The sequence below is a fragment of the Pteropus alecto genome, unplaced genomic scaffold (assembly GCF_000325575.1).
Source record: "Pteropus alecto unplaced genomic scaffold, ASM32557v1 scaffold95, whole genome shotgun sequence".
Lineage (NCBI taxonomy): Eukaryota > Metazoa > Chordata > Mammalia > Chiroptera > Pteropodidae > Pteropus > Pteropus alecto.
In genome coordinates this window covers 17,092,777-17,117,573 of record NW_006441071.1, presented here as the reverse complement: position 1 = coordinate 17,117,573, position 24,797 = coordinate 17,092,777, and the positions used below count along the sequence as shown (strand labels likewise).

Sequence of the window (24,797 nt, the reverse complement as noted above, 5' to 3'; positions counted from 1 at the left end):
AACAGCCCCGGGCCGCAAGCGCAGGCGGGGCAGCAGCGGGCGGCGGGCACCGCTGGTGGCGAGGCGGTGCAGCGGTACAGTAAAGAGAAGAGGGATGCCATCTCACTGGCCATCAAGGACATCAAGGAGGCCATCGAGGAGGTGAAAACCAGGACCATCCGTTCGCCTTACACCCCCGACGAGCCCAAAGAGCCCATCTGGGTTATGCGCCAGGACATTAGCCCCACCAGGGATTGTGACGACCAGAGGCCGGGGGATGGAGATGTAAGTACGTGCGAGTTCGCGCTTGCTCAACCCCACGCGCGAGAGGCCAGAAGGGGAGCCGGGTGCTGTGTGGCCTCGTCATTGGGAAATTACTTTATGAGATTAATGGTCCGTGGAGATGATAAAAATGTGGCCACTATAAGCCTCGAAAATAGCTTGCATTTAGCAAGTGAAGCACAGGGGACTGGGAGTTAGTGTTGAATGCGCTTATCAGAACTTGGATTACTGTGAATTGGTGGTTCTCAAACTGTTTCCGGAACATTTGTTCAGAAATGGATTTCTAGGCTCATCGTCCCCTGCCCTTCTTTCTCACTTAGACGTCTGGGGTGGGACCTGAGAATTTGTATTTCTAACGTCAAAAACAAGTCAGGATTGAGTACGGAGAGGCTATTGGAAAAAAGTATTGCAAAGGAGGGAGATACTATTGTAATGGGGGGAGGAGAACTGTTGCAATAGGAGAATCTCTGGAAGATCTGCAAGGGTCTCTAGGGTGAGACAAAAAGAGGTTTCTGTTATGGGGAAGAGTAAACAAGGCTAGAAAGGACAGATGTAAGGAAGTGGAAGGAAAGCATGTCTTGAATGTATGGCAGATGAGGAAATGTTTTAAACTTGAGACCAGCCTATTGCCAGGAGGGGCTGTGGAGAAGGAGTTGTAGACTAGCTAAAGTTCAAGGACCTGGAGGAAGGGGAGAAGCTTAACAAAAGATTGGTTAACAAGCAATTTGTTCTGATTAATCCGAAGTTCAGCTAATCATTTGTCAGGTAAAGAACGGGAATTTGGAGGGTCTGTGTCTGGCCTTGTCATAAGTAAACAAAGGGGCATTTGTGAGTCTTAGATCTAAGTCATATGGGAAGGGGAGTTCTTTGTAGTAAGCTGTTTCCAGTACACAAGGGGTGGAGGCGTCCTTAACTTTTGCTGTAGTCCAGAATCACAGGACTCAGGTGAAGTTCACTATTGTCACTAACAAGTTCCCAGGTGATGCTGGTGCTGCTGGTTCCCGGTACCGAACCATTGCCTTAAAGCAACCCCTGACAGGTTTGGGACTGATAGTACGGCATCTTTGGAGTAAATATTTCAGAGCCCTTTCATGCCAGACGTTTCTGCAGTTTTTCACCCACCTGGTCCTCACTGTGGCATTCGGTAAGAGCTTAATTTTCACTGCCGATGGTACCAGGCCATCCTTCTCATATCACAAAAGACGTGTTTTTGGTTTTAAACTAAATCGTGCTTCTTCGTGAAGAGCTACAGAAAGCTGTTGCTGTCACTGTCATTAGTTTGTTTTCCATTTTAGAAATACCTAAGAAATTTGATAACATGGCAAGCTTGGGTGTCACAATCTATTCAAAATAAATCAAGAAGATTAACCTTTGCCCCACTACCTGGCTATAAAGATTCTCGTTCTGCTCCAACTCTCACTTTACCATTCTCTTGAAAACATTTTAAGCAATTTCATTTAAAATGGGAGCTTGGTGTAAAAGAAGGGTCAAGAGGTTAAATTCAATTTCATCGAACTGCATTTTATGATTGCACTAGGCTGTTTCTCAGTACATCTTTTGAAGTGAGAAACCATTATTGGAAGCTGTTCATTTTACTTATACTGAAAGGACTATGCAGGTCAGAGAGGTATCTGTCACCTCCTTTTTTAGTAGCAGACAACATTTGTTGTTAGCTGATGAAATCACTGACACCTTTAAGGAAAGCTGGAAATCGGTCTGGAAAGAACCTGCATCCTCCCCAGCAAGGGGGCAGCATTGGGTCAGTTAGTTCTGCGATGATTTGTTCACATGTAGACTTCCCCTTGACCTCCAGCTATTTCCAGGTTCCTTCTGGCTAGGCGGGAGGGACCACAGCAAGCATTTTGCAAATGAAGTGGAAATGGAGCAAGTTTTCAAAAGTAGGGAGCAAGCAAGAGGCTGAGTTCCACATTCTTTTAGAAATTTGGAAAGCCAATCAGAGAAAAAGTTGCAGAGCATTAAGTCCAGATGCCTCTTCCTTCAGCTTTCTCACATGCATCAACTCCTTGAAGTGACCCACTCAGCCACGTTGTCCCCGCAGCCTCACAGTGAACTGCAAACACAGCCTACGCTAGTGCCGGGGAATTGCTTGTATTCATTTGAACTAGAACAGCAATGTAACTCTCTTGCATGATGTTTCATTCCAAAGGTAGAATTAATTATAGAATATTGGATGATGCTTTAGATACCCACACAGTCAGAAATCCAGCTTGATGCTAAGAAATTGCTGAGTAGGGATTACTGGGTTATGGATAGCTATCACAAAGCAAAACCAAAACCCCATGTTTTAAAATATTCTGCCAGTAATTTTTAAAGCTATTTGAATTTGGGGATTGTATTTCATCCATCATGCCTAATTTATGGGAAAGATTTTCATTTACCACCTCTTTGATGGTATTATGAGGGAAAAAAACATAAGTATATACATTCTGTTGATTTCCACCTCAGCATCAAAAAATATTTACTGAATGCTCATGCCATGAACGCTGTTGTAGAAAATGGAAAAGCACTATTAGAAGCAGTGTGGTCTGAAGTCTGTCTGGGAGTTATTTGTTAAAAATAGTAATTACTGCCTTTCCTTTCCAAATTAGAATTCCTAAGGTAGAGTCCAGTGATCTGGAGCTTTGGGGTTTTGGGGGGCAGTTGTTTGTTATTTTTGTTATCTTTGTTATGTTATTTTTGCTTTGGTTTTGTAAATTCTCCCTGTGATTCTTAAACATGTAAAAGATTAAGAACAACTGATTTAAAGGAAAAATATATATATTATCTGGGCAGTTTCCCCATGTAAGATCTGTGGATTTGAGACTTACCTATTAGGACAGATACGGTTTTAACTGTGATTATGATCAGCAGACCTGGAGAAGTGGCCCTGCAGTTCTTATCACAAAAGCAATACATTCTCAACTTGGCCCAATCAGAAACTATAGTGAAGCAAATAAAAAACACCTGCATTACCACTTGCCAGAGAGAACTGCTGATAACTAAATCTGCTTTTACCACTATTTTTAATTCCCTCAGAATTTTAGTGTTTTTCTCTTCTCTTGGAACAAACTGGCATTTGCCTGCTGATGACTTGTACAGAATGCGAAAATAGGTTTGCTCATTAGTAAGGATTTAGGAACACATACTAGATGCTCAGCACTGAGGGAAAACATTTGTTTTTCTGAAAATTTAAACAATGCTTATTAGTGCTTTGCTTCTACTAACGACTTTCACTTTTCCAGATATGTGTTTGAAAACTGCCTCCCAATTCCGTTCTAGAAATATATTGTTAATGATCAGCTCTGTAAAGGTCCACAGCCTACCGATTTCTTTTTAGGCAACAAAGTCATTCTAAGTAGAGCACAGAGTCATGGCTGATCAGAGATGGATGGTAGCAGCACACAGTGTAAACTGCAGGGTGTTGGCTACTTTAGGGTGTTGTGCAGCTTGAAAGAGGGTTTATCTCCACTCCCTCTTAAAGCTACACTAAGATGACAGTGAAATAATAAAAATATGTAAAGCCACAAGCACCACGAGACAGAGGAAACAATAGCAGATGAGAACAACCAAATTTTGGAATACCAAGGTGGTGACTGGCTCTGGTAGGCATTCGTGCCCCCAGAATTTCCAGTTGTCTCTTCTTTCAAGTGCAGGGAGGCCTGCACTGCACTTCCGCACCCCCTAGAAGTCAGGCATGACCAGTAAAACAGGAGCAATGAAGCGCCATGCTGCTTCTAGGCAGGAGCAGCTAAGAGCAGGCATCTTCCCCTGAAGCCTCAGGTTAAGATGGTGGTGGTTGTCCTAAGATGCAGAGCCTCCATTAGCATGGGTCTCAGGTGACCTCCATGATGAGCAGGGCTCCCTGCTGTCCCTGCGGACATGGATTATGAGAGAGGAATCAGCCTTTGTTGTATTAAGCCTGGGGGTTCGGGTGTTTGTTAACCACAGCATAGCCTGATTGATTCTGACTAATACGTTGATGGAGTTTCTGTTTTCTCTATTTTGCCAAGTGTTTGTGAGGATCTGTGCTGTGAACCCCCAGGAAAGGCTTAGAAATTAGAGACTCCAGATACCGTGGGTGGCAGGAATATGGCTGGGAAATAAAGGATCATTTGAAAGTCTATCACAGGAGACATTAGATTCCAGATCCTTCCCCACCCATGCTGCCAGTTTACTTCTCCTCCCCAAGCCCCACAGGTTTTCTATAAGGAAAGGGCGAAGTAGAGAGCCGCTGGAACTGGGAACACCAGCCACAGCTGAAATGGCAATGAGGCACCTTATGGAACACTAAGCCGTAAGACTCCAAGAATGCCTTAGAATTTTTCGCTGTCAGGCCTCCAACCCACCCATCCCCAGCCCCCAGGCCCTAGCAAGAGATTAGAGTCTTCCTTTGTGAGGAAGCAGGCCCAAGAGGAGATACTTGCAGACATTCATGTTTGGTCGTTTCCCGGCGTAGAACCTGGGTTCCCACCTGATCACCCCACAGTGAAGGTTTTTGCCACACATCGATCTTCCAGTGGGTTCTTTGAGACCGACTGCTAAATATGAGTGGACATCCAAGGATCATTGGACATTTGAAGAATACCTCTGACATGAAAGACAGACACACACACACAAAAAGAAAATGGAAAAAGGAACTTGGAGAAATAAAGGCAGTGAGCAGAAATAAAGAACAGACGAAAACTGTAAAACACTTATCAATATCCTCAGAAAGTTGAAAGAAGACGAGAGGCATTACATTAGAATAGGGTGCCATTTTATAAAAGAAAATTCCCCCCACATTTTTAAAAAACTATAACAAATTAAAAAATCTTAGTAGAAAGGTTAGAAGACAAAGTTGAGTAAATCATCAAGAAAGTAAACCAATTAGGGCAAAAGGATGGAAAGTAGTAGGAACATAGATAAAAGGGAGAAATTATAAAAACTGTTGCCTCAATCCAAAGGACATGAGAATTTCCTGATTAAAAGATTTTACTGGGTACCTAGAACAATGGAATAAAAAAGAGTCACAGAAATTTCAGAACAGAAGGGAGAGAGAGAAGATCGTATAGGCTTTCACAGAGGTAAAAGCAAGTTACAAACGATCAGGAATCAAAATGGTGTTGGACTTCTCAAAAGTAACCGTGTGGAAACTGGGAGGCCTACACCCAGACTATTTCCAATTAAATATGAAGGTGGAATAAATGTTTTCAGATATATGGGATCCCAGAAAATGTGCCTGCCCTATGCCCTTTCTCAGGATGCTATTAGACAGTTGCTCCCCACAAATGGGAGCTTAAATCAAGAAAGAGGATGCAAGATTTGGGAAATGGGAGATCCAGCACAGGTGAAAGAGACAAAGGGACTCTCCAGGGTGATGGGGGAGGAGATCCCAGATGACAGCTGTGTAGAAGGCCAAGGCAGCAACGGACCCAGTATGGACTGGAGCTCGGAGGGCTCCAGGAAGGTTTCCAGAAGGAGTGGAAATGAGAGATTTCCTAATATGGTTGTATTGAGAGGAATCTTAGATTGTTTTAGAAGAGTTTGGCATAAATTATTGACCAGTACACAGAAAACTGAATGGAAGAACAATTCAGTTGTTTACCTCACTAAAAACAATTGTTAAACAGTCGAGAAATGTGATAATATAATGCATTTGTCTCAGCAGGCAAGAGCATATGCATAGTCTTTAAAATACAAACACTGCATATTGATTAACCAAACATTGTAATATTGAGAAGACGAGGGAAAGTGTAGTACTTAAGTGGCAAATCTTAGTCTTTTATTGTACAAACCAAGAAATAATGTCTAAAATTGAAAAATCAAGGCAAGGCAGTATAAACATGCTATTTGTGAGTATTGAAATAAATACCAGCAGAAATGGTAAAATACTTAACAGCAGCGGGGGAGTGGGGAAAGGACCTCGGTGTTTGCCATAAGCCATACAGTAGTGTTTGACTTTTAAAACTATTCATTATTTCTTTGCCTTAAATCAAAAATATAAAAGAATTGGAATCGTTACGCAGAGATATTTCACTGTACAAAGGGATCCTTTCATTGTTACTGTCTGTTTTCTTGAAAAAATAGAGAAAGGCAAACACTTCTGTATATTACGTGCACAATTTATAGAAAATGACTGCTTTATTAACTATGTTATATGGTAAGATAAATGTTCTGAGTTTTTCATTTTAATTTTATGCTGTGTTTGTGTATGTATTAAGCACACACACTTCCATTTGGCTTACATTACACACATAAGAGTAAAGTAAAAAGTAGGTCAGGACGGGAACTGTATCACTTAAGGTGAAGAATCCTAATTGGTAAGTGGTTTTGCACCTTGAAAATGAAACCCGAAGCACTCAGGAGCTGTGGGCTTGATAATGGGCTAGAGTTTGGAAACCGCTGAACATATGTGGGAAGGATAGCAAGAATATTCATAACTGCAGTGGGAGTGGTGCTTGCTAAGGTCAAATGTGGATGCATTCATTTCTCCTCAAGTTTGTATACTTATTTAGGTTAATGGTTTTAACTTTAAAAATGAAATGTTTTCAATATGCCTTTTTTTTTTTTTTTTTTTAACCAGGGCACATTTAATGGCCATTGCGTGACTTAGGATCAGCAGTAAATTGCCATATCTCTGCCAGTGGGGAGTAATGCTTGATGGAAGAGAATTTAGTTGTCAGTAACAAAAAAAAAAAAAAAAACCACCATTTTTCTATGAATCTTGAGGACCTGATGTGACGAGGAAACAAACAAACAAACAAACAAACAAAAACACATTTTTCTATGAACCTTGAGGACCTGATGTGACGAGAGTAACTTTTCAAAGACGTAATGATCTGATTGTTACAGTTTCAAAAGGAAAAGGTTTGACCTTGAAATCCCTATTGGAGAGCAACTAATTCATTTCAATCATGAGTAAACAAAAGGAGGTAGGAGAATGTGTGCTCTCTCCTCCTGGATTTGAAGTATTATCTCATTATTTTAACTCGCCTTTAGAGTTTTGCCTGTCAGTTCAGCTCCATGCAGGTCCTATTTTTAGGAATGGGCAGGTGTGTCCCCACTGACATCAGATCATCACCATGTTGGAATCACCAGAGCAAATTTGTCCAGTGATCTGCACAGCAGAAGGCAAAGGCTGCAATTACTTTGTGCTCCATGGCATGAAAGTGAGTGATGGGAACGATTGATTTTTTTAACCCCCAGGCTCCAATTTTTTCTCTTTACCTAACTCCACTCCCAAGAGGAGTCTTTCTCAACTTTTTAATGGATTGTCTCACTAGTCAGTGTATATGTGAAACTGTGCCAAGAAGTGACAGGACAAGCAGCAGGGAAGAAAATGGACGATTTATCCAGGGAGAATTTTGTTATCACTTTCCAGATACTGGGCTGCAGTTTGGGTGTCTGACATACTCACTTAATAAGTTGGGCTCAAGAAACTTCCCAGGAGTCTTTAGAAAAATTGTGTCAGCTCCCCCAGCGGTGCACTTTCGATATTTTCTATGATAAGTGGATGGGGCAGGATAGGGGAGGAAGGGAAAGTGCAGGGAGGGGAACAGATATATCATAGATAATTGAATTCCATATGTAACCCAATTAAATTCTGGGCTCGTGTAGTCCTGGGGAATTATGAAATGTGATTTATCTATAAATGTGATCATCTTCAAAATGAGAAGAAATACTCCCATTGCAAGAGTAACTGGCAACATGTTCATAATACAGAAATGTAGTTTCTCAGTCTACTTTCTTTGAAACACAATTTTCATTGACCACTATCTTGAGAGTAGCCATAGAGAGGGTGTTCTTTTATTTCAGCAAAGGCCACTTCACTCTCCTGAAGAGTCCTACTGACAGTTTCAACTGCTTTTTCCTATATTGAGAAACAGGCTCTCAACTGCCTGCTTGACGTGCCTGGTTGACCTCTTTAGTTGGTCAGACCCTGCCAGTGGGACACCAGAAATGAATTAAACAAGACTGGGAATGGATTAAAGGAGGTTTGGAGCTGGCCTGAGCATCTTGGCCTCAGTTTCCCAAAAGGAATAGTTGAAAATAGCTGGGTTATACAGCCCGGCAGCTTTGGCCTACCAGTCTCTGTTTTCGACACATTTCACAGAGCTTTAGAGGGCAAATCATCCTGGCTGTCTGGATGCCCTTTGTCTTGGGCCCAGACAAGGAGATTTCCTCAGGAAGTAATTTTCTAGTGTCTATTTCAGGTATGACTGGGCAGACTCCACTGAGCTTAGACCATGTGGCTCCTTTAGCATGTAAGGACACCCCCCCCCACCCGCCACACACACACCCATGGCTTACTCATTACTCATACATACAAATTCAAAATCCACTTCTGTTTCTCCACACTTGCCTGCATACCACACTTTCTACCCATTGGTTCTCACCTCTGCCCAGATCACATTCCCCCATTCAATACAGTTCGGCCCCTAGTTTCAATAGACACACATTCCAGGATTCCAAACTTCCTGATTAGCATCTCCGGGGGTTGGGTCTTGGCATCAGTATTTCTGAGATCTAGTCAAAATTGGTAACCACTGACTTAAATGGTAGACTACAGTTTAACACTTGACTCTTTACTACCTTATTATCTACTTGTCTCACATGCATTATCCTATTGCCTCTGTTATTCACTCTCAGCCTTTAGAAGGCATACTGGAGCAAGTCACACAGAGTTGACTCTCAACAAGTATTCATGATATGTAAATATTTGCCCTACAGGTGACCTGCAGTTACCTTGAGTTGGTCACGTGCTTTCTTCTTCCACTTCAGTTTCCTCATCAGTAAAATGAGTTATTAGATTTATCTTTTCAGATGACTAAGGGAGAAAATGGCTTTGCAGTATTGGGCTCTCTATGGAAATGTAAATAAGAATCACAGTTTGATATATTAGTTGCATCAATAGGTCGAAGCTTACTTAACATTTAGGGTCGGTCAATGGCAAATTGAGTTAGGGGGAGTTGTCCTCTTCCTCACCTTCTCCAGGCAGATGTTTCCATCTTGCTCTCCCCGTGGCTCAGATCCCTCACGTGCTTTCACCGTCCCGCCAGTCCTGGTCATGCACTTCAAATAACCCGAGGTCTCCACTTCCACCTTAAGCAGCAGCCTTTTTTCCAGAGCTGGTCTGATTAGGTCAAACAGCACTGCTAATTAGTGATAATGGGACCATGCATTGGCTCCCTTCAAGTAACATTTACCTTTTATTGGCATCTCCAGTTCCAAAGACCAATTGGAGAGAGTATTTTGAGGTAGTAAACCAGTTCAGCACTAACACTTCTTAGTCAGAAACCAGCCACTCTCCTGCTGAGAAGGAGAAACTGTCAAAACTCTGGGAGGTGAAGGCCTGGTGATAACACCTGCCCTGATCATGTGCACTTGTGCGTACCTTTTAAAAATTTTTTTTTTTTGAGAAAGATGATAGAAACAGGGTACAGAAGCATCCTGGCTTCATTTGGGCCTCGATTACCTTGACGTCACCTCCTTGTCCTCTGTCCCTTTCCCATTGCCCTGAATTCAGTATCAGCCTGCATGGATTTTTTTTTTTTTTTTGACTGTTGCTAAGAAACTATTGACCAAGGTCAAGTGCACATGCTAATTCATTAAGGCTTGTTAGCAGCATCTTATCCTGTTGACCTTGTAGTTATGCTGTCAAACTTATGAGGGCAAGTGAAAAGAACTTTCACTGCTGGAGGGTTCTGTTTTTGTGAAAGATGCCTGTTATGGTATTCTGAAAGGATCCTCTTGCTGATCCACATGCCTTCAGGGAGTTCTGGCCAGCTGTAGTTTTTCCAAGATCTGCATAGCAAGAAATGGAGTTGAAATGGGATCTGAGGTCAAGTAGACAGACTTTAGGATGAGTTTATGTTCTGTTGGGGCCTGATTTCCCCAAGCGGATCAATTCCTAGCTGAAATGTGATGTATTCTTGGCATATGTCGGGGGCGGGGGGCAGGGGTTTCTAGGATTATTAGCTCCATTCTGTGTCCACTTGTGGCCTGAAAAGAACTAGGTCTCACTCATCCTTATCTCGGATTGTTCCCCTGGCTTGCTGTGGAAGAGTAGGCATCCCAGTGTTTCTCTGAAACCAACTTTGTTTTCTTACATGGTTTAGAGAAGGATTGGCTGGCGGACCCTCCAGGTCAGCATCCCAGAAGTTTATCCAGAAGCATAACCTTAGAACCAAAGGATCTGCTGTTAAGACAGCAAAAATGGGCCCCAGTGTATTTCGCCAAGCAGACCTCAGAAACTAAAAGACACTTTTCCTTAAACAAGTGAATGATATCAAAGGAATAACATGCTGTTCTCAACCATCCATCATGCAGAGTACCATAAAGTGATTGGGTTGAATTGTTATAATTGTTATAGTTATTCTCCTGCCAGCACTTTTGGGTTTAATCGAGCACCAGCAACATACAGATATTGTCTATGAATAAGAAATAGAGCCTGGCCACAAGGCTATGCTGTTTGTCCTTTTGTCAGTGAACCAGAGGGAATTGTGACTGCTGTCCCTAGTGACAAATTGAAAGGCTATCTCACAATTTATCATCCACTCATTCAACAAATATTTTCAAGTTCGTCCTATAGATCAGGCGCTGTGCAGGACACCAGGGATATAGCAGCAACTGAGATACTGCCTCATCAACTCTAGGCTAGTCCTTTGTTGAGCCCTCAGCCAGACCTCCAAGCCTCCTCTGCTCTTGAGGCTTATACCTGAAGCCTTATTTGGTGTTTTAGCTATAGCTATCTACTGCTGTGTAACAAATTGCTCAAACTCAGTGGCATAAAATAAGACACACTGGTTTTCTCACCGTTTCCGCGGTCAGGAATCTGGCATGGTTTAGCTGGCCTTCTGCTTTAGGGTCTCTCGGAGACTGCAGTCTGTGACCCATGGTCATCCTAACACTCTCCTGGGGAAAGACCCGCTCCCAAGATCAGGTGCTTGTTGGCAGGACTCAGCTCCTCACAGGTTATTAGACTGAGTCTGAGCTCCCGACTCTTAGCCAGAGATATCCTTCGTTCTTTGCCACGTGGGCCCTCTCCTACATTGCCGCTTGCTTCATGAAATATACAAGACAAGAAGGCCATAGAGTCCGATAGCAAGGTGGAAGTCACCTAATCACAGAGTGACATTCCATCACCTTTGCTGTATTTTATTGCTTAGAAGAAGCCCACACTCCTTCCCCAGGGAGAAGATTACATAAGGATCTGAATACAGGGAGGTGGGGATCATTGAGGACCATCCAAGAAGTCTTGCCTAACATGTTTAGTGTCTGTCATTACCCTGTGCCAGCAAAGAGCTCCTGGGCTTAAAACCTGAGGACACGGCAGCTGTTGGCCTTGTCCTCCCTCAGCTGGCCTTGTCAGCCATTCCCAACTCCTAGGCTGTGTTTATTTTGTTGTCTGGCTGAGAATAGGCAGATCTGCAGTCGCTGAAATGACAGAATGAAAGCAAAGTGGTGTAAAAGGGACAAGTATGTGAGCTAGCACAGGAGTGAGGCAGTTGGCTATGTCAGAGAAAGCTGGGGCTCAGGAAGGCCTGTGGAAATGGGAAGGAAGAGGAGTTGTCCTGAAGGAATAGATTATCCGCAGATTCTTCGTAAGTAGAAGGATTTTCACTTAATTCTCGAGGGACTGCCAGTGTCAAAAGAATTTGCTATACAGACATTTGTAAGTTAAGGCAGAGCTTTTCAACCAGTGTACTGATGATCCTCCCAAGTTTGGGAGGTGGGGATGACCTGGGCCACTGGGAATGTTGTCTTCAACCCCAGAGGCTTCCTCTGAGGCTCCAGAGTTTCTCCAGTTGACCCAGTGTACGGTACGAACATTTTCATTTCTCTGCGTGCCATGATGCAAAATTGGTTGAGAGGCACAGAGTTAAGGGGTCTTGTTGGTGTAGAGAAAAGGAGAGAACAGGCCTTGAGACTAGCTGTCATTTTAGTGCCTTAATTTCTCCCTCAGATGTGGAGTGTGGATCGGATTCTTTATGCTCCCATCTCAATCACCTTGTTGCGGATGAAGTTTTCCATCACGAGTATTATTCATTATTGATGAGGCTTGGAGAAGGCAGTGGTGAATAATTAAGCAGGTTTCAGGTGCAGATTGAACATTAAAGGGACAAAAGAATGAAAATAAGAGCGCGAGGAAACGGATTCTGAATTTTGTCACACAAACAGGGTGCTATATGTAGATGCTTTCTATAACTTTCCAGAAGGCCCAATGGGTTTTTTTGTAGTCTGGTATTTTTGCAGTCTTACAAGTGACGGTGGTTCTCTGGTTAATAATGGAAAAAATTACAGACTTTCCACAGCAGCATTAAAGATTCTAATAGCTTTAGCCTGTCCTAAGTGGTTCATGAATCCAAACCAAAGCACATTTTAAGAATGATAGTAGGGGAAATGACTCTGCCCGTGAGTCAGAGAGAATTAAATGGTAGGGGATGTTCAGTCTGGGCACTTGAGAATCAACAGTCAGAGATTTTCTGTCTTAAATAATCAATTTAAGAAGAAAATATTTTGAAAGATGCCCAGTGCTATAAACTAGGAAGGAATACCTCCTGCACTACTCACCATTTCAAAAAGGGCTTTCTTGAATGGGGGCATCAGAGTGACCAGGATTATAGAAGGTGCAATCCAGCAAGAGTGGTCAGAAACACCAGAGCAAGCAAGGAGAGAGAAGTGCTCTAGGACACCCTCCCTCTGACCGTTTCCCATGCTGGCCTGCAGAGTTATCCCCAGTACAGGCAACCGTCCACTAGCATGGATTTTCCAGCTTTGGATGGTTCAGGTCTTTTGCTTCTTTTTTTTTCTACTTTTCAACTGTCACAACTCATTAACTAAACAGGTGGACTCAGAGAGAGACCTGTCAGCATGCCTGATAAAAGGATTGGTGAGAAAGAAGGCCGAAACCATCGATTAAGATAATCTCTTAGATGTTCTGTGCCTTTCATCTTTCACGCGTCCACATCTTTCCCCATTGCCATGGATCTTTAAGAGGTAGATTGGCTCTGGGAGGTCACTCTGTCCACCTCCTGTCTTCTCCCTTAAGAACCACCCTGCCTACCTCAGTTTCCATGAGCTCCCTCCAGCCCAGTTCCATCTATATTTGTCTTAACCTTCCTCTAGTCTGTTGAGGATTAGCAGATATGGTCCAGCTGTTGAACCTAATTTGTGATTCCCTATAGGTTCAGGTCACACCATGATGGCCCTGGGTGCAGCTATTTTTTCTGTTTGTGTAGCTCCGTTATTCAGACTCTCTTATTCAGACTCCAGTACAAGGTTGTTAGAGGCACTCACTACATGTGAAGAGGTAGCGAGGGGCTAGTTCCAACATCCCATGTCCCCAAACACCCAGGCCCCGGCTAGCTACATTGTCCTCTCAACTCTCAACAAGTCCCCAGGTGCATTCTGATGAGGGTCCCGAGAGAGCTTCTTTTTCCTGACTCCTACCCCTGCCTTCCACATGAGCTGGGTGCTTTTTTCACAGGTTCTATAAACATAGCAGAGTTTAGAGTGTGTGAAAGTTTCTGGTAGCACCTCAGAACCGAGTTTATTTTCCCCAGAAATAGTAGACATCACTGCCAGGAGGGGCAGGCCAACCTCTTCTCAGAAACATCAGGTGACGGTGCTCCACCAGTGATACACGACTTCCTTGGGCCGTTCGGGCACAGAGGGGTTAATGTTGATGGTCAGACACCCTGGGAGGTGGTCATAGCTCCTTTTACAAGTTGCATTATCGACTGGGGCATCTAGTATCACTGGAAACAATCTACCAGACAGGCACTGAGGTCAGGAGTTAGCCTCAGCTCACAGGTGGATGCACCAGGGCTAGCTCTGCTGCCCAGAAAGCACCAGTAAAGATGGAGAATTTTTGGATGTACCAATTGGAGTGTCATGAAGATGAGGTAGGTGGATCTTCGGGCTTCAAAATGATGTTTACTGCTTCGCTTTTGCTTTTCTTCCAGTCCTGTCAGATTGTTAAGTTGTTCTCTGTTTCCTGCAATAGTATCACTAAGTGAACAGAGCAGGAATAGATGGGGAGAGTGAGCAGGACCCAGGATGGGAGAAACGTAATCAGATTTGCCTGTTTCTTGGAAGTCCCAGGTGACCTGCAGGAAGAAAAGGCAGTTTGATTACTTAGATGTTGTACTCTGCTTTATCTCTGTCAGCAGTCTGTTCTTATTCTGTGTTCTGATAAACGAGTTACTTTGGGCACTGTAGCCTCCAGTTTCTTGCTCTGTGTTGTGTCTTTTGCTTCCATGACACTAGTAAAAAACGTGCCTTGCACATAAGGAACTGCTTTGCTAGTAAATGAGGTAATGGGCATAATGTATACTATATGGTACCTGACATCTAGAAAGCCCTCCTTAAATAGTGGCTGTTGTTCTTAGCAAATAGTCTGCATCTCTTAATACAAACTAAAAGTGACTTTGGTTTTTCCTCTCACTGATCTCTCAGGTCAGGTGGCCTGGCAGTGAAAGTACAAGAAGACCTGCAGGAATGAATGCACCTCGAGGGGGAAATGAATAACTGGCTCCCTCATTTGTCCATCACAAGTTGTAATGCATTTCAAATAAATACTGTGAGGCCCTTTCAAAGGGGGAAAGATAACCTCTGAGTATAGATCAGCTTTATCAGAAGATAAGTTATCTGACCTTACAATATGACTCTGGTTCATATTTAACTGGTCAATATCTTTCTTTTTTCTTTGCTTTTGAGAACACAGCTTCAGAAGTCTAGAGCCCTTCTGATGGTGATAAAATGAATTATTTGCGTGCCACCCTAACAATGAAAGCACTCTCTATTTGAGGAGATTGCTCCCATGGAAGGCTCAAGGTGGTCCAGGTGGCTCAAGGTGGCTCAAGGGCTTCACACTGGAGCCCTTACATGGGTTTAACAGACTTGGGGCTGGGTGTGGGACCACTCTTCCTGTGGGAAAAGAGAGAATAGAAATGGTTAGAATATTTTAACTTACAGTTATCTCAGAATGTTCCATTGGTATTAATTGAATCCATTATAAATGTGTATCTAAAACACTTCATTATGCCCCGGCTATTATCATTTTAATGACATAATTATGCCCCTGCAATGCCTATGCTCACTCTCCTACTTCACAACATTAAGGAAATACAGATGTGCATTGATAACATAGTTTGAATTGAGAATGAATAATTATGGATTTCTTAACCAGTTTTAATTTTCAGAAGCACAGTCATATCTTAGAGCAAGAAAAAAATCTAATCATATATTTAGGGTTTTTTAAATAACTCTAAGATGGATTAAGGTTAATTTAAAACAACTTAGATGAGTGAGGAAAACAATGTACATTTATTTGAGAAAAGGGATAAAGCTGGACAAACCCATATGCATAGTGAAAAAGCTGTTTGAGGACGCTGGGACTAGAGAAGCCCCACACAGCCCTTGAAACGGAAGTTTACTGAAAACTAGAGTGTGTGCCATGGCCTGCCCTAGCTGACCACACCTTTGAAATTCTGTGTGGAGAAGGAACTAGAACCAGAACGTTCAGGCTGGAAAGGAATTGAATGACCCAGGGCTTCATTACAGTCTATATGAAACGCCACCTTTGAGAACATTTGTTCCTGCTGTGTCCACAGCACTTTTTTAATTATATGAGGATGCATGGTTTGCAAGCAGTGTTTGCCAGAGAAGGGAGACAGACCATGACCCAGAACTAGTGAAGAGAACCCTGAGCTGCACATGGGTACAAATATTCATGTGAGTACATAAGTGCAATGCTGTGTGTGTAAGAACCTATTCTGTACACAAACTTATTTTGTGTTTCCTTTTTCCCCTGATACAAAAGGATTGATGCCCTGCATCCTTCCATATGTTCAATACAGTTATTGAACTATTGTATATTTTATGAGGAGCCCTGTATTAAACACTTAGAGAAGAAAACATGTAAATTAATCATAAATCCTGCCTTTCATCCTTTTGTGCTTATTAAAATATAATTAAAATATAAATTTTATATAGTATTATGATATTTTTATAAAATACAAGGGGAAAAGTGATGCATCATAAGAACGGCACAGATAAAATACAAGCAATTCTCATAGGAGTTGGATTCCTTTCACCTAAGGATTAGAAAGACTATGGAAGAAGTAACATTTGAAATGGGCTTTTGGAGGCTTATAGATATGTGGAGTTCAAAGGAGCATAAACAAAGGCACTGAGCAAAACTTACAGGTTGTGTAGAGGGAACAGAAAATAATTCAGTTTGGCTTGATGATAGAGAGTAAGTACTAGAAGGGGAAAAAGGTAAAGAAATTAAGGCCACACCTTGGAGTGCCTTAAGTGCCAAGGTAAAGAGTATAGGATTTATTCTATAAGCACAAAAGGAAGCACTAGTGTCTTTAGAGAATGACCTGCTCAGAGCTTTTTAAAACTATGTTTAAGAATGAGAGCAAATAGGTACTTAATGAGATGTCTCTGGTTGCCATTTGGGCTTCTGTAATAAGATACTATAGATTGGGTGACTTAAACAACAGAAATTTATTTCTCATAGTTCTGGAGCCTGGGAAGTCTGAGATCAGGGTCCAGCATGATCAGCTTCTGGTGAGGACCCTCTTTCTGATTTGCAGATGGCTGTCTTCTTGCTGTGTCCTCTCATGGCAGAGATAGAGAGGAAGCAGCTTCTCTTGTGTCTTATAAGGGCACTAATCCTATCACGAGGGCTCTAACCTCTTAACCTAGTTACCTCCCAAAGTCCCCACCTCCAGATACCATCCCACTGAAGGTTAGAGTTTCATCATAGGAATTTGAAGGGAACACAAACATGCAGCCCATAACACAGGTGAATGAGATTCATGAGCTCTTGGTGCTTGGATCTCATGTAGTTACGTTGGCTGTTTGGCGACTTAAAAAAAAAAAAAACAAACCTATTCATGTTCTGTGAGTTGTTTCATATAGGATCATTTTCTTCTATCCTTCGTTGCCATGAAAGTTTTGTCACTGAGTTTCCTTGGAGGAAAAGGACCAACTTGTACGGAGACTCATCAAGGTTGGCTAGAGCCAGCTGAGGTCTTTCACTAGGTGTCCTAAACAGTGGAGCGTTTGGTGTGTCATGGTCATACATTAGCCATGTTATAAAGTAATACTATACAATTCATATGCACATGATTCTCTTTTGTAAATCAGTCATCATAATAGCCTCATTGTCACCATTCATACTCCAAAATGCTGTCTTGAATGGCAGACAGTGGACATGCCAGCTATTGCACACAACCATTACATATAGTGCCCAACCTTAGCAAGTAATGTGCTGTTCTTACCAATAAATATACTAGTGGGAGTCTTGGGGCCTATAAATTAACTTAGACTTTGCGGTATGATTTTATAGAGCCTTTATGTGCTTTCTTATTTTATCAATGAATAAAGCTTTAATAAGGAAGAAAACAAGGAGATGAAAAGTCCCCAAGAGCGTGCGTCATTGTGAACACTCTCCCATAGAGGCAAAATCATTTTTGTAACTGTTGGACTCTTAAAAGACATCAAATATTGGTCGAATGCTTTGTGCATGCCCAGGCACTGAGCTGACCCCTTTTGTGTGTTGTCACCAGTTAACCCTCATGTCGGCCCCAAGGGGTGAATAGTCACTGTTTTTCCCAGTTCTCAGGAGGGTGACAGCCATGAGTGGTAGAGCCAGAGTTGACTCTGGCTGCCAGAAGCTAGGATTTGAACACTTAACTGCTTCATTATCCTGTCACAATATAAAATTAAAACATCGAAGTCTTTTTCAAAGGAGGAATGTAACTTGTGTTCCCTGTAATCACACCGTGCTTTTGAAAATGGATCCTAATGTTGGAAAGGCAGATCATGGTGGCTTTGAAGACTAGACCCAGTGTCTTAGGAATTGATTCATTTTTTTACTTCCGCCAGCCAGCAGGCTTTGTTCCAGGGCTTTAGGACTTATTCTGAGCCTTGGGCCTGTGGCAGGAAAGGCTTCTGTGTCTCCTTCGTTACCTGCCACAGCCACTGCACGTTATGGCAGCTGTCATGTCACATTTCAGCCACAGGGGGCAGGAGTGTTCTAAAGTATCACCGCATAAGTGTACTTTTAATAGGCTGATATAAAAGTAATTTGCTTAAAATGAGGACCAAAATTTCGAAGTAAGTATGGGGAAGAGGGGACTTGATTAGAAATTTACCTTGAAAAACAATACTAAAACTATATACATAAGCTTAGCTTATCTTTTGACTAACAACATGCAGATTATAGTTGTAACTATACACGAGTTCTTAGAACAGAGAAGAAGTATTGATTTCAGAAGTAGTAATTTTTTTTTCAAAAAAAGTCATTCAATCACACAATAGAATATCCTTCTTCAATTCACATGTAACTTTTCCAGCATGTTCAGAAAGGATTCTTTCAGTCATAAAGTGGACCAGTTCGGCAAAAATATTTAAGAGCTGATTCTGTTTTCCCAAGGGCCTCTCTTAATTGTTTGATATTCTAATCCTGCTGTTCTGAACCACCTCTGATATCATCATCCTTTCCATTTTTCTGTTCTTAGTTGTTAATTAATGTAATTCTACCAACTCTTCAATGATCCATAGGTGGTTTGAGCAGTTCCCCAACTTTGCCTTCTTTAACTTTATCAAATTCTGTTTTCTATTTATTTATTTTTGCACATGTCAGCACTTGTGTTAAGTGAATGAATGAATGAATGGCTTAAGTAGATCTTCTGATTTTGTGTCTTTTGACTAGAATTCCTCCAAAAATCTTTCAAAATCTGTGTACAGCTCTCCAAGGCACAGCTTTGTGCTCAGCCCAGCCTCCATGCTTAGGCCTTTCTGAAAAGAACATTGTCCATGTGGGAATAGATAGGGGACCCTTTACCTCTAGTTTTAGGATGTTCTTATTATCATGCTGTCAATTTTTTCACATTGTAATCCCTTCATGCAGATGTCCAAGGGTGAAAGAGGATTAAGGGAAAAAGCACAAGTGATCACTCAGTCACTTAAGCCTTTATCTCTTCCAATTGAGCTCAGATATAGGAAGTGCCTAGAGAGTGGTTCTTCACTGAGAACCCACAAAGAAAACACCCTCTGGGTAGAGTAGGCGCTGCTTGTCATCAAGCAAGGCTCCAGTGACTGGTCCTGCTCTTCAGCTCCTCTGTCACTTCCCTTCCTTTGTTGCCTGTACCTTCCTCCTTTTCCTGTCCCATCCTACTTCATGAATACTGCAGTTTTCAGGATTCAGCTGAAGCCATCACCTTCCCCGTGAAGCATTGCCTGATACGCACCCCTTCCCACCTGCAGAATCGATCCTGCCCAACCCTGTGTTCCTACTCGCAGATTAATATCTTGGCCGCCTGCCACAGCCCTGCCTTCACACGCCAGCCTCTTCCCATTGTCTGGAAAGAGATAGAGGACAGGACCATGACATTTCTTTCCTCTTTGTTTCCTGACCCAGTGTTAGGAACACAGGAAGGCACTGAAATGTCTGTAGAAGGAATAAATGAATAATAGTTACGCATGTGCTGATCTTCTCCCCTACAAGCATAGCCTGAAATTTTCATCAGCTAGTTGTCTGTCTCACCTCTATCACCAGCAATACAGTATTTTCCCCCCAGGAGGTGTTTAGTTGGAATTTAAATGAATGATCTGCTTTCCCTTTGGACACTTTAGCATCCTTCATCCACCTCTGATCTAAGAATGGGACTATCCATCTCTCGTCTTGGCATTGAAGAACCCAAATCGTAAAGCTGAGAGCTCTGCTTTGTGGCACCCCAGAGCCGTAACGGTCAATTAAGGTCATAGTGGTGGAGACTCTGCTAGAACACAGTCTGCAGAAGATAAGTCGCGGAGCTTAAGGAGACCACCTGTAATTATCCCAAACAGGGAGTTGCTGAGTCATCTTTGAATACTACCTCCACCATTGCCCTGTGTGGCACTTACCTTTGTGAATTTCTAAGCTCACATTTGCTTCCCATAATTGGTCTCATTTGCATCAATCTAGTAACCCAGAAGGCATGAGACTCCAGTCAGAGATATATGAAATAATAAATTTTACTTTTGTTTCATATTTCAGTGGTTAAATTTGCCTCCAATATTTTCTTTAAAAGTATAAAGAATTATCCAATTTCTAATTTTCTCTCCACTTTTGAGAGTGACAAGGCAGAAATTAGAGGTAGGAGGCAAAGAGCTTTTAAAGCAGATATTTGAGATGAATTGATACCAACACCTTTGTTCAAGGCTCCATGGAGTCTGTGTCTGCTCAGAAGGCGTTTGTCCATCGTGACCTTGTCAGCAATGGTGTGGTAAGCAGTAGGCTTCCACTAGGTGGGGTCCTCTCTTGTTTGAGGATTGCTTTCTACTTCAGAAGAGCTTTGCTGGACCTAAGGTCAGGGTCTTTGCAAACAAAGACCATTTCTCTAATTCAGAATTCAGATTTTGGGGAGGGAAGACAACAACAAAAAATTCAGATTTGATGTTTTATACAAAACAGCAAAGGGATGCTGCATCAGAAAGGGCTTTACCATTGACCACTAAAATACATAAAAAACAGCAGTGGTTGATCTGCTTTCTGTGCAAGTTGGAAAACATGGTTAAGCTGGAAACTTACATTGAAATCATTTATTCACTAAACATTGACTGAATGCCTACTATTTATGAGACCCAAGGCTAGGCACTTGGATTATAAAGATGAATAAGACAAGATCCCTGCCAGAGAGTTCTTGGGGAAGGGCAGAGATACACAGGAAATAGATAATTACAAAACCTGGCACATGCCATCAGGAGAGAAGAGAATGCACTATGAGTGAGAAAGCTTCAGCAAGATGTATGCTCTCGAATTGAACACAGGAGAGAATGAGGGGGAACTCTCTGGGTGGAGGTAATTAACTGCATATACAAATGGAAGGAAACATGAATGAGCTTATTTGCATGCAGCGGGCTAGAGCATCCATTGTCTGAGGGGAAGCGGTCCCTGATAAAGGTCGGTGTAGATCCCACGACAGCATCAGTGAGGGCAGTGCTCACTGCAGTTGTATTTGTTTTGTTTTTGTTTTTCAGTTACATTTGTGCCTCTTTTCCAATGTTCCATGATGGGTGTCCAGCACTGGTCATTTGAGCTACTGTGGGGTCTGACCTGCCTCTTTCACATCCCAGACTACTGTCTGCAGTTTTCTCATATCATCCCAAGATTATCTGGTGTCCATAACATTGTAAAGAATCCATTTTTAGAAGATTTGCAACAGAAAATAGTTAAATAGGAACTGTGAGACTCTTTCGGAGGATTGTTGGTTTTTTAATGAAGGTGTTGTACCACCTTCAAACCAAATAATTAAAAAAAACAGCCGCACTACCTTCGCAAGAGACTAGACTCTTAAAATCTTTGTGACAGAGAAAATTACTTGGGGAGAGGGGAAAAATAGACAAATATCGAAGGAAGCTCTTCAGATTTGAAAATTATATTTTAAAGGCATCGAATTATCATGAAGACTTTCTACATTAATTTTGAGTAGGCCAAACATAAAGCTAACTCAGCAAGTACCCATCAACTCTCTTGGGTGCTAAACGGAAAATAATGTGTGTTTCTTTTTAAAGGCATGGAGAGCTATTTTCTTCCACCCAGGGCTTGTGGAGCCTAGGGTACTTAATGTCTGCTATTACCCTGTGCCTGTCCTCCTTGCTTTACTGCGGAGCTGCTGATTTCTTCTACATGTGAATGTTTTAGAGGCTCAGGGGTCCTCACCTCCCTGCTCAGAATCAGGCCTGTGGGCTCATGGGAAACAAATCCAGGCTTCCCAGGAATGGGCTGGGACCACACACGTCTCAGTGTGAGGAGTACTGCATTGTACCGCATCCTCTTAACGGTTCATTTGGTGACTCCTGTGTTTCCTGTAATTCAGACTTCTTGGAAAAGATTTATTTTTTTTATGATTTCACATACTACTCACCGAGGTCCCCCTTGTATATTAACATGCCCCCTTGCCCTCCTCAGCACCACTGCTTTGTGGAAAATTCTTCTTTTCCACACAGAGCTATTTTACTGATATTTCTGTACCTCAGCTTCCCCAAGGGGGCCAGTCCCATGAGATCAGATGAGATTCAAGCAACCATTAGTGTTAATTTGTTTCCTTTGCCCAGGATTTACCGCTCCTCACTCAAATCCCCACACTTCCTCAGAGAATAGATCTTTGTGTGGGTTCTGTTTTATGTCCACTATCAAACATCAAACTGTGAAGCAGTGTGTTCTTATTCATAGAGGACCATCGCTGTAGAATTCTTCAGCATCCCTATGGCTCACCTGAAGATTCCCTTCATCTCCCAATCCAGCAGCATACAGAAATGTTTGGGTATCAGCAAGGGAGGATTTTCAGAGCCTGGATTAGTCCTATTCCTGTGCTTGCCTGCTTGCTTTGGTCATTCATTCATCAGATATTTATGGAGCGCATCCTGTGTGTCACATACTGGCCTGGAGCATCATACTTCCAGTAGGGGGCCTGTCTGTGCAAGGAGCCAGAGGCCATCACCTGAGACAGTAGCACACCTGATGAAGACCATACTCTCGAAGCTATTTTTCTAAGCTTTATTTTTTTTCATTAAAGATTTTCTTAACTTTTAACTTATGATTGACATACAATATTACATTAGTTTCAGGTGTATAACATAATGATTCAACATTTGTATACCTTATGAATAAGTCTAGTAACCATCTGTTACCATACGTAGTTATGATATTGACTACCTTTCCTGTGCTATACATTATAGTTCCATGACTTATTTTATGACTGGTAATTTGTACGTCTGAACTTCTTCCCTTTTTCTACCCATCTCTCTACCAATCATCAGTTTGCTCTGTATCTGTGAGTTTATTTCTCACAGAAATAAACTCTGGCAATCATCAGTTTGCTCTGTATCTGTGAGTTTATTTCTCACAGAAATAAACTCTGGCAATCATCAGTTTGCTCTGTATCTGTGAGTTTATTTCTGCTTTATTTTGTTTATTCTATTATTTTGTTTTTCTAGAGTCTACATGTAAGTGATAGCATATGGTATTTGTCTTTCTGTCTGACTTATTTTACTTAGCATAATGCTCTCTATGTACATCCATGTCTTTGCAAATGGCAATATTTCATTCTTTTTTATGGCTGAGTAATATTTCATTGTGTATATGTACCATATCTTCTTTATCCAATCATCTATTAATGGACACCTAGGTTACTGTTATATCTTGGCTATTGGAAGTAATCCTGCAGTGAACACGAGGGACCATATATCTTTTAGAATTAGTGGGATTTTTTTCCTTTGGATAAATACCCAGAAGTGGAATTGCGTTACATCTATCATTTAACAAAGAATTTTTGAACTTTTCTAAGAGCAACCACGGTAATGTTGTTTGGATGCTGAAACTTCTCTAAATTTTCGGTGGCATGTGGATTAAATCAGACAAGATATTTGAAATCTGAACTGACTGGGAAAATACATGTCGATTGGTTTCCAGTCATCATTCAATCCCAGCTGCCTCTTTAAAAATATATATTGTAATTTTTATGTTCCCAGATAATCTTGAGTAATTTTATATGACATTTATTACCCAAAGTCTTTGTATCTTTCAATAAGAAAAAAATTTTAAAGCCCAAACATTCGCATATCACTATTAGCTTTATTCATCTAGAGCTTTAAATTTGATGTTCAACTTTTACTATATTTAAATCAAATTGCTATATATTAAACACTTGGCCTAAGATGGGGAAACTGAGCTCTAAGTGCTCCTTCGAAAACATGGCAGGAATTTAAAAGGAGGCTTGACAAACCTGAGCGTTTTGTGTACAATTGGCAGCTCCTTTCCAATTATACATAAAACGCTCAGGTTTGTCAAGCCTCCTTTTCTCCCCGCTGAAACGTTTATTCAGTTGTGTGTGGCTTTCTCCTCTCTCCTCTGTCCCTCTCCACAGGTGGGCACTCACCCAGTCCCTCAGCTTCTCACTGTGTTATTTCTCTCCTTGCTGTGTTCCAGTCTCCATCTCCAGGCAGTTCCTCACCCCTGGGTGCAGAATCTTCAAGTACAGCCCTTCATCCCAGTGACCCCTCGGAAGCCTCCACGAACAAAGAGGTAGGATGCTGTTTTGTTTCATAAGCCATCAGCTCATTTTTTTTCCATTCTAATTCTAGTTTATGCTTTCTCCAGCCTCCCACAGAGTTTCTGCCCCTAAGTACCCTGGGGAGAAAAATTTTATTTTCCCCTATCCAATGTAGAATTTGGTGATTAAAGCCGTGACATCAGTTTGTGAGCCACTAGTCACAGGTGTCTAAGTACTCTCTTATTTCAGGTCCAAGTAAAATATCTTTCATGATGACAGGGTGACCACTTGTCCTGTTTTACCTGCAGTGGTTCTAGTCACACTTACTGTCCAACAGCACACCTGGTGAGCACCCCTTCTCACTCTCTAAAGCAGTGCTGCCCAGAGATCTGGCCACCGCAGTGGAAATGTTCTATTTCTGTACTGTCCTCTATGGTAGTCACCGGCTACGTGGCCTGTGGGACAGAGGACCTGAAATTTCCCTTTTATTCAGTTTCAGTT

General features: G+C 42.0%; 1 protein-coding gene across 1 annotated transcript in view; it reads left to right on the top strand.

The window, feature by feature from the left end:
- APBA1 (amyloid beta precursor protein binding family A member 1) overlaps positions 1-24,797 on the top strand; it is a 188,639-nt gene that overhangs the window by 125,918 nt on the left and 37,924 nt on the right. Inside the window, exons 3-4 of the mRNA XM_015594562.2 lie at positions 1-264; positions 24,233-24,328. The exon at positions 1-264 is cut by the window's left edge and continues 7 nt beyond it. Coding sequence (XP_015450048.1) covers positions 1-264; positions 24,233-24,328 — 360 coding nt within the window. The remainder of the gene's footprint in view (positions 265-24,232; positions 24,329-24,797) is intronic.